The sequence below is a fragment of the Ranitomeya imitator genome, chromosome 6 (genome assembly GCF_032444005.1).
Source record: "Ranitomeya imitator isolate aRanImi1 chromosome 6, aRanImi1.pri, whole genome shotgun sequence".
Classification (NCBI taxonomy): Eukaryota; Metazoa; Chordata; class Amphibia; order Anura; family Dendrobatidae; genus Ranitomeya; species Ranitomeya imitator.
In genome coordinates, this window is record NC_091287.1 from 3,162,146 (window position 1) to 3,172,795 (window position 10,650).

At 52.3% G+C, this 10,650-nt stretch overlaps 1 protein-coding gene across 6 annotated transcripts in view; it reads left to right on the top strand.

Annotated features, from left to right (window-relative positions):
- The window catches only part of LOC138641585 (zinc finger protein 664-like), a 41,455-nt gene extending 31,232 nt beyond the window's left edge, over positions 1-10,223 (top strand). For 4 of the 6 annotated variants that reach the window (XM_069729075.1, XM_069729078.1, XM_069729079.1 and 1 more), the window contains exon 3: positions 8,008-10,223. In XM_069729075.1, coding sequence (XP_069585176.1) covers positions 8,008-9,086 — 1,079 coding nt within the window. In that variant the 3' untranslated portion in view covers positions 9,087-10,223. Of the gene's footprint in view, positions 1-7,986 lie in introns of all 6 variants that reach the window. The other 2 variants (XM_069729073.1, XM_069729074.1) reach the window with 1 other exon arrangement.
- The last annotated feature ends 427 nt before the right edge of the window (positions 10,224-10,650 follow it).

Consider the following 10,650-nt stretch of genomic DNA (forward strand, 5'->3'; position numbering starts at 1 on the left):
ATGACCTGGAGGTTCCGATGACCCTGGAGGTTCCGATGACCCTGGAGGTTCCGATGACCCTGGAGGTCCCTTCCAACGCTAACATTCTAGGATTGTCACCAGAAAGGACACATTCCAGGAATCTACTTTGAAGATTGTAGTTTTGATCTTTGTTTAGTCCTTTTTGTAAACTACTTCTGCTGTTCTCAGTTTCCCATCTCCTATATAATTGTCTAAGGGTCACTTCTGTCTGTCTTTCTGTCACGGTTATTCATTCGCTGATTGGTCTCGGCAGCTGCCTGTCATGGCTGCCGCGACCAATCAGCGACAGGCACAGTCCGGAATGTTAAAAATAATAAATAAAAAAAACCTGCTATACTCACCCTCCGTTGTCCGCTGAGCCGCTCACGCCGGCCGCCATCTTCCGTTGCAGGTTCTGGTGGCAGAAGGACCTGCCATGACGTCACGGTCATTTGACCGCGACATCATCACTGGTCCTGCGCTCTCATACAAACCCTGGGAACGGAAGCTGCCGTGGACTACAAGGGCTCCCTCGGAATGGTGAGTATATGTTTATTTTTTAACCTGTGACAAACCAGGCTGGGCAATATACTACGTGGCTGGGCAATATATGTGACTGGCCAATATACTACGTGGCTCTGTGCTGTATACTACGTCACTGGGCAATATATTACGTCACTGGGCAATATACTACGTGGCTCTGTGCTGTATACTACGTCACTGGGCAATATATTACGTCACTGGGCAATATACTACGTGACTGGGCAATATACTACGTGGCTCTGTGCTGTATACTACGTCACTGGGAAATATACTACGTCACTGGGAAATATACTACGTGTCTGTGCAATATACTACGTGTCTGTGCAATATACTACGTGTCTGTGCAATATACTACGTGGCTAGGCAATATACTACGTGGCTGGGCAATATACTACGTGGCTGGGCAATATTACATGGTTGGGCAATATACTACGTGGCTGGGCAATATACTACGTGGCTGGGCAATATACTACGTGGCTGGGCAATATATTACGTGTCTGTGCAATATACTACGTGGCTAGGCAATATACTACATGCCTGGGCAATATACTACGTGACTGGGCAATATACTACGTGGCTGGGCAATATTACATGGTTGGGCAATATACTACGTGGCTGGGCAATATACTACGTGGCTGGGCAATATACTACGTCGCTGGGCAATATACTACGTGACTGGGCAATATACTACGTGGCTGGGCAATATACTACGTCGCTGGGCAATATACTACGTGACTGGGCAATATACTACGTGGCTGGGCAATATACTACGTGGTTGGGCAATATTACATGGTTGGGCAATATACTACGTGGCTAGGCAATATACTACGTGGCTGAGCAATATTACATGGTTGGGCAATATACTACGTGGCTGGGCAATATACTACATGGCTGGGCAATATACTACGTGGCTGTGCAAATAACTACGTGGTTGGGCAATATTACATGGTTGGGCAATATACTACGTGGCTGGGCCATATACTACGTGGCTGGGCCATATACTACGTGGCTGGGCAATATACTACGTGGCTAGGCAATATACTACGTGTCTGTGCAATATACTACGTGTCTGTGCAATATACTACGTGGCTGGGCAATATACTACGTGGCTGGGCAATATACTACGTGGCTGGGCAATATACTACGTGGCTGTGCAATATACTACGTGGTTGGGCAATATTACATGGTTGGGCAATATACTACGTGGCTAGGCAATATACTACGTGGCTGAGCAATATTACATGGTTGGGCAATATACTACGTGGCTGGGCAATATACTACATGGCTGGGCAATATACTACGTGGCTGTGCAAATAATTACGTGGTTGGCCAATATTACATGGTTGGGCAATATACTACGTGGCTGGGCCATATACTACGTGGCTGGGCAATATACTACGTGTCTGTGCAATATACTACGTGGCTAGGCAATATACTACGTGGCTGGGCAATATACTACGTGGCTGGGCAATATACTACGTGGCTGTGCAATATACTACGTGGCTGGGCAATATACTACGTGGCTGGGCAATATACTACGTGGCTGGGTAATATACTACGTGGCTAGGCAATATTACATGGTTGGGCAATATACTACGTGGCTGGGCAATATACTACGTGACTGGGCAATATACTACGTGGCTGGGCAATATACTACGTGGTTGGGCAATATTACATGGTTGGGCAATATACTACGTGTCTGTGCAATATACTACGTGGCTAGGCAATATACTACGTGGCTGGGCAATATACTACGTGGCTGGGCAATATACTACGTGGCTGGGCAATATACTACGTGGTTGTGCAATATACTACGTGTCTGGGCAATATACTACGTGGCTGGGCAATATACTACGTGGCTAGGCAATATACTACGTGGCTGAGCAATATTACGTGGTTGGGCAATATACTACGTGGCTGGGCAATATACTACATGGCTGGGCAATATACTATGTGGCTGTGCAAATAACTACGTGGTTGGGCAATATTACATGGTTGGGCAATATACTACGTGGCTGGGCCATATACTACGTGGCTGGGCCATATACTACGTGGCTGGGCCATATACTACGTGGCTGGGCAATATACTACGTGGCTAGGCAATATACTACGTGTCTGTGCAATATACTACGTGTCTGTGCAATATACTACGTGGCTGGGCAATATTACATGGTTGGGCAATATACTACGTGTCTGTGCAATATACTACGTGTCTGCAATATACTACGTGGCTGGGCAATATACTACGTGGCTGGGCAATATTACATGGTTGGGCAATATACTACGTGGCTGGGCAATATACTACGTGGCTGGGCAATATACTATGTGGCTGGGCAATATACTACGTGGCTGGGCAATATACTACGTGGCTAGGCAATATACTACGTGGCTGGGCAATATACTACGTGTCTGTGCAATATACTACGTGTCTGTGCAATATACTACGTGTCTGTGCAATATACTACGTGTCTGTGCAATATACTACGTGTCTGTGCAATATACTACGTGTCTGCAATATACTACGTGTGCACAATATACTACGTGGCTGGGCAATATTACATGGTTGAGCAATATTACATGGTTGGGCAATATACTACGTGGCTGGGCAATATACTACGTGGCTGGGCAATATACTACGTGGACATGCATATTCTAGAATACCCGATGCGTTAGAATCGGGCCACCATCTAGTTTAGTAATATCCTTCTAAAGGTCTCAATATATTCAACACCAGACATGTACAGGGAGGAATGAGGGGCAGATACCAGACGTGTACGGGGAGGAATGAGGGGCAGGTACCAGATGTGTCAGGGAGGAATGAGGGGCAAGTACCAGACATGTACGGGGAGGAATGAGGGGCAGGTACCAGATGTGTCAGGGAGGAATGAGGGGCAGGTACCAGACGTGTACGGGGAGGAATGAGGGGCAGGTACCAGACGTGTACGTGGAGGAATGAGGGGCAGGTACCAGATGTGTACGGGGAGGAATGAGGGGCAGGTACCAGATGTGTACGGGGAGGAATGAGGGGCAGGTAGCAGATGTGTCATGGAGGAATGAGGGGCAGGTACCAGACTGTGTACGTGGAGGAATGAGGGGCAGGTACCAGATGTGTATGGGAGGAATGAGGGGCAGGTATGAGACCGTGTACGTGGAGGAATGAGGGGCAGGTAGCAGACGTGTACGTGGAGGAATGAGGGGCAGGTACCAGACGTGTACGTGGAGGAATGAGGGGCAGGTAGCAGACGTGTACGGGGAGGAATGAGGGGCAGGTACCAGATGTGTACGGGGAGGAATGAGGGGCAGGTAGCAGATGTGTCATGGAGGAATGAGGGGCAGGTACCAGACTGTGTACGTGGAGGAATGAGGGGCAGGTAGCAGACGTGTACGGGGAGGAATGAGGGGCAGGTACCAGACATGTACTGGGAGGAATGAGGGGCAGGTACCAGACATGTACTGGGAGGAATGAGGGGCAGGTACCAGATGTGTACGGGGAGGAATGATGGACAGTTACCAGATGTGTACTGGGAGAAATGAGAAGCAGGGGCAGGTACCAGACCGTGTACGTGGAGGAATGAGGGGCAGGTACCAGACATGTACTGGGAGGAATGAGGGGCAGGTACCAGACCGTGTACGTGGAGGAATGAGGAGCAGGTACCAGATGTGTACGGGGAGGAATGAGGGGCAGGTACCAGATGTGTATGGGAGGAATGAGGGGCAGGTACCAGATGTGTATGGGAGGAATGAGGGGCAGGTACCAGACATGTACTGGGAGGAATGAGGGGCAGGTACCAGACATGTGCTGGGAGGAATGAGGGGCAGGTACCAGACATGTACTGGCAGGAATGAGGGGCAGGTACCAGACCGTGTACGTGGAGGAATGAGGAGCAGGTACCAGATGTGTACGGGGAGGAATGAGGGGCAGGTACCAAATGTGTATGGGAGGAATGAGGGGTAGGTACCAGACATGTACTGGGAGGAATGAGGGGCAGGTACCAGACATGTACTGGGAGGAATGAGGGGCAGTTACCAGATGTGTATGGGAGAAATGAGAAGCAGGGGCAGGTACCAGATGTGTACGGGGAGGAATGAGGGGCAGGTACCAAATGTGTATGGGAGGAATGAGGGGTAGGTACCAGACATGTACTGGGAGGAATGAGGGGCAGGTACCAGACATGTACTGGGAGGAATGAGGGGCAGTTACCAGATGTGTATGGGAGAAATGAGAAGCAGGAGCAGGTACCAGATGTGTACGGGGAGGAATGAGGGGCAGGTACCAGATGTGTCAGGGAGGAATGAGGGGCAGGTACCAGACCGTGTACGTGGAGGAATGAGGAGCAGGTACCAGATGTGTACGGGGAGGAATGAGGAGCAGGTACCAGATGTGTACGGGGAGGAATGAGGAGCAGGTACCAGATGTGTCAGGGAGGAATGAGGGGCAGGTACCAGACCGTGTACGTGGAGGAATGAGGGGCAGGTAGCAGACGTGTACGGGGAGGAATGAGGGGCAGGTACCAGACCGTGTACGTGGAGGAATGAGGAGCAGGTAGCAGATGTGTACGGGGAGGAATGAGGGGCAGGTACCAGACATGTACTGGGAGGAATGAGGGGCAGGTACCAGATGTGTACGTGGAGGAATGAGGATCAGGTACCAGACCGTGTACGTGGAGGAATGAGGAGCAGGTACCAGACATGTACGGGGAGGAATGAGGGGCAGTTACCAGATGTGTCAGGGAGGAATGAGGGGCAGGTAGCAGACATGTACGTGGAGGAATGAGGGGCAGGTAGCAGACATGTACGTGGAGGAATGAGGGGCAGGTAGCAGACATGTACTGGGAGGAATGAGGGGCAGGTACCAGACATGTACGGGGAGGAATGAGAGGCAGGTAACAGACGTGTACAGGGAGGAATGATGGACAGTTACCAGATGTGTACGGGGAGGAATGAGGGGCAGATACCAGACGTGTATGGGAAGAATTGAGGAGCAGGTACCAGACATCTATGGGGAGGAATGAGGGGCAGTTACCAGGCATGTGCGGGGAGGAATGAAAAGCAGGGGCAGGTACCAGACATGTACGGGGAGGAATGAGGGGCAGGTGCAAGTACCGAACGTGTACCGGGAGGAATGAGGGGCAGGAGCAGGTACCAGACGTGTACAGGGCAGAATGAGAGGCAGGTACCAGACGTGTACAGGGAGGAATGAAGGGCAGCTGCGGGCAGCTACGAAGAGGATTGAGGTGGGCACCAGATAGGTAGGGTGGAAATGAGGGGCAGGTGGGTACCAGACATGTACAGAACTGGCGGAAATGAGGGGCTGGTGCGGATACCAGATCTGTACAAATAGGAATGAGGGGCAGATTCAAGTAACAGACGTCTATGGGGAGGATTGAGGGTCAGGTGCGCGTACCAGATGTGTACAGGGAGAGGAGGGACAAGGGGGCAGGTGTGGGTACCAGACATGGGTAAGATGGGATGAGAGTCTACACCTTCATTCATTGGAAGATTTTTATTTATTTTTTGTAAGAATTTGTCTATTGATCTCACCTCTGCTGGCAATTCCCACGTCCCCCGTGTGCATAGGCGGCACTTTAAAATGCTGTTCACATATCCTGTTTTCAGATAAATGTACTTAATGGGAAATGCAATTGTGAGTGATATTCCGGTCTAAGTAGGTTATTTACAGAACAGTTGTTAAATGCAAGATCAATCTAACAGCACCTCAATGATAGCCAAAATGGATTACGGCTCCGTTCTAGGGATGCGGGTGGTAAGGGGGGGCTGAGAGCAGGGATGCCGGTGGTAAGGGAGGGCTGAGAGCAGGGATGCCGGTGGTAAGGGGGGGCTGAGAGCAGGGATGCCGGTGGTAAGGGAGGGCTGAGAGCAGGGATGCAGATGATAAGGGGGAGGGCTGAGAGCAGGGATGCCGGTGGTAAGGGGGGCTGAGAGCAGGGATGCCGGTGGTAAGGGAGGGCTGTGAGTAGGGATGCCGGTGGTAAGGGGGGGCTGAGAGCAGGGATGCCGGTGGTAAGGGGGGGCTGAGAGCAGGGATGCCGGTGGTAAGGGAGGGCTGAGAGCAGGGATGCAGATGGTAAGGGGGGGGCTGAGAGCAGGGATGCCGGTGGTAAGGGGGGCTGAGAGCAGGGATGCCGGTGGTAAGGGGGGCTGAGAGCAGGGATGCCGGTGGTAAGGGGGGCTGTGAGTAGGGATGCCGGTGGTAAGGGGGGGCTGAGAGCAGGGATGCCGGTGGTAAGGGGGGGCTGAGAGCAGGGATGCCGGTGGTAAGGGGGGGCTGAGAGCAGGGATGCCGGTGGTAAGGGAGGGCTGAGAGCAGGGATGCAGCTGATAAGGGGGGGGGGCTGAGAGCTGGGATGCCGGTGGTAAGGGGGGCTGAGAGCAGGGATGCCGGTGGTAAGGGAGGGCTGAGAGCAGGGATGCAGATGATAAGGGGGGGGGCTGAGAGCAGGGATGCCGGTGGTAAGGGGGGCTGAGAGCAGGGATGCCGGTGGTAAGGGAGGGCTGTGAGTAGGGATGCCGGTGGTAAGGGAGGGCTGAGAGCAGGGATGCAGATGATAAGGGGGGGGGCTGAGAGCAGGGATGCCGGTGGTAAGGGAGGGCTGAGAGCAGGGATGCAGATGATAAGGGGGGGGGGCTGAGAGCAGGGATGCCGGTGGTAAGGGGGGCTGAGAGCAGGGATGCCGGTGGTAAGGGAGGGCTGTGAGTAGGGATGCCGGTGGTAAGGGGGGGCTGAGAGCAGGGATGCCGGTGGTAAGGGGGGCTGAGAGCAGGGATGCCGGTGGTAAGGGGGGCTGAGAGCAGAGATGCCGGTGGTAAGGGGGGCTGTGAGTAGGGATGCCGGTGGTAAGGGGGGCTGTGAGTAGGGATGCCGGTGGTAAGGGGGGGCTGAGAGCAGGGATGCCGGTGGTAAGGGGGGGCTGAGAGCAGGGATGCCGGTGGTAAGGGGGGCTGAGAGCAGGGATGCCGGTGGTAAGGGGGGCTGAGAGCAGGGATGCCGGTGGTAAGGGAGGGCTGAGAGTAGGGATGCCGGTGGTAAGAGAGGGCTGTGAGTAGGGATGCCGGTGGTAAGGGGGGGCTGAGAGCAGGGATGCAAGTGGTAAGGGAGGGCTGAGAGCAGGGATGCCGGTGGTAAGGGGGGGGTTGAGAGCAGGGATGCCGGTGGTAAGGGGGGGGCTGAGAGCAGGGATGCCGGTGGTAAAGGGGGCTGAGAGCAGGGATGCAGATGGTAAGGGAGGGCTGATTGCAGGGATGCCGGTGGTAAGGGGGGGGCTGAGAGCAGGGATGCCGGTGGTAAGGGAGGGCTGAGAGCAGGGATGCAGATGGTAAGGGAGGGCAGATTGCAGGGATGCCGGTGGTAAGGGAGGGCTGATTGCAGGGATGCCGGTGGTAAGGGAGGGCTGGGAGCAGGAATGAATCTCAGCTTTTTGTTAGTGATGTGTTCCTCTTTTGTAGATTCTTTTGGGACTATGAATGGAACTGAAGATGAGAGCTCGCTATATATTCAGCAGTGCGGTGTGCTATTGGATTGTCATGATGATGATGATATTTCACAATCTGCTCCTGGTGAAGAAATTGAGGAAAGTTTCTTTGAGTCTGAAAAGAAGCACGGATCAACATACAGTGGATCAGTCAAAGCGGGCCCCAGTACCAAAGGGGCAAGTAAGCTGTCTAATATCATAGCTCATCTACAGAACTTGGCCAGCAAGCGTGAGTCGTCCCGCAGGGAATCTGAGATTGAGGAGGAAGTCGCCTTTCAGATGGGCGAGAGCTCGTTTGCCTACGATTCACATGGTATTTCTTTCGAAGGTCATGGTGACAATCTGGCCTCCCCGAGGGGGCGCTCACACTCTTCTGATCAACGCTTAAAAGCATTTAAGGCGATTAAAATATTACAGGACACGGACTCAAAGGACAAAAAATATATCTGTGTGGAGTGTGGAAAAACTAGCCGGTACGAGTCCGCGTATCTGCGACACAAGAGGACACACACTGGCGAGAAGCCCTTTACTTGTGCTGATTGTGGAAAGTGTTTCCGGAGAAGTTCTCAGCTAGTGACTCACCAGAGAATCCACACAGGTGAGAAACCCTACACTTGCCTGCGCTGCGGGAAGAGCTTCAGCTGTAACTCCACCCTGGTGACCCATCAGAGGACCCACACAGGTGAGAAGCCTTACATCTGCATTGAATGTGGAAAGGGCTTCATCCACAGTTCTGACTACAACCGGCACCACCGAGTGCACCGTGGAGAGAAGCGCTACACCTGTAAGGAGTGCGGAAAGAGCTTCAGCCAGAGCTCCTATCTGGTCATCCACCAGCGCATCCACACCGGAGAGAAACCCTTTGTGTGTAACGTTTGTGGAAAGTGTTTCAGTCGCAACTCTTCACTTGTGACACATCAGAGGGTGCACACGGGAGAGCGGCCATACACCTGTGCAGAATGTGGAAAGAGCTTCCGCCAAAGTTCCCACCTCCTCATCCACCAGAGAACGCACACTCCAGACAGCCACCTGGCGCTGCGTGCCATGATGTGAGATCTGCACAGTATTGTTGGGGCTGCCTGTGGTTAATGGGGATTATTGGGGTCACCCCATTCCAAAGATGATTTCATAAGAAGAAAAAAAAACTGTCACGGGTGTAATCCACCTGCTTGATGAGCCGAGTTCTTGAATTCCAGGTGCTAATGGAAAGTATAGGAGACCCCCGTCCCCACAGTGTTCTCACTTCAGGCCATACTCTGCAGTCTGTTGGGACAGACAGGAGCTGGTTGCCCCCTTCCTGTCCCCCTCACTATTTATACTTGATGGTTAGCCTACGCCCGTGTGCACTTTGGGGCGGATGCACCGTTCCTGCGCTCTGTAGTCCTGATTGCATGCCGATCTTTCAGCCCGTGTACCATTTCTGCTCCAATCATGTCTCTTTTAATGTTTGTCCTATGAGGTTGTGTTGCGTTCCATGATGGACCTGGTGCTCAGCACGTTCCCCAATGTAGGAGGAGCATTATTACTAAGTTCTCAATGTCTCGACTTCCTGGGCAAATGCCCAAGTAAGGAAGAAGATGGTGGGGTTCGTGTAAGAGGATATGCACCAGGTGCCACAGTCATATGGAGTCTGACAACATCCAGTGTGCACCGAACATGAGACGCTGTAAGGGACAGTATGGCGTCCTGTAGATTTTATCCTGGGGCTTCTCATTCACAAACATTTTACAGGGTTATGGGTAGAGTTCTGAGGTGGAAAGATAAAGGTAAGTGTCTGCACCTACGTATATGTCTGGGAAGAGGCAGGAGGACACCCCAGGACTGGTCAATTGTTTACCACCAGTCCGTACTTATCACCAACCTGGTGCGTTCATCATGGAGGAACTTGCCGCTCCCATATTCTCCAGATATCGTAGCTGTTTCTGGAGGAGCTGACCATAGACACATCCATGATGCCGAGACGTGGGCGTTGTGGAGGACATTGGCTGCATCTCCGGTCTAGAGTGAAGGATCACTATTATTTATTCTCTGATTATTTGTGGAGGGTGAAACAGTCATTGCCGGGGCGGCTGACACTCCCTGAACACTAAGACTGCTGTCCGTGCCCGCTCGGTGTACAATGTCTTCTCAGAAGCACTTTTATACTGTGATTGTTGTATCATTAAAATATGTGAAATGACGACTCTGAAACCTGGGGTCGGAAACCATAACTCATGAGGGATCTTCTTTCTGCCGCCATACTCCATGACCATCACTCCTGTATGAGCGGCGTGGAAGCCCCATTCTACAACCAGGAGAGGCCTCGTGTTAGGTGTGATGTTTGGGGAGAGGGGCTGGCTCATTTGTGTAAGGGCCGGGCGTCCTGTAGACACTCCACTTACTTTACCTCATTCAATTTAAAGCATTAAAAGGATGCGAAGCACGTAGATTAGCAGGACTGTAAACCAAACCTCCGATACCTCAATTTCCCTGACTCCCGTCTCCACAGCACCAGACGCTACTGCGCATGTGAATAAAGTGCAACTCTGGGGTATAATACTGCCAGCACCACTCACTACTGAGCACGTGCATAAAGTGCAGCTCTGGGGTATAATACTGCCAGCACCACTCACTACTG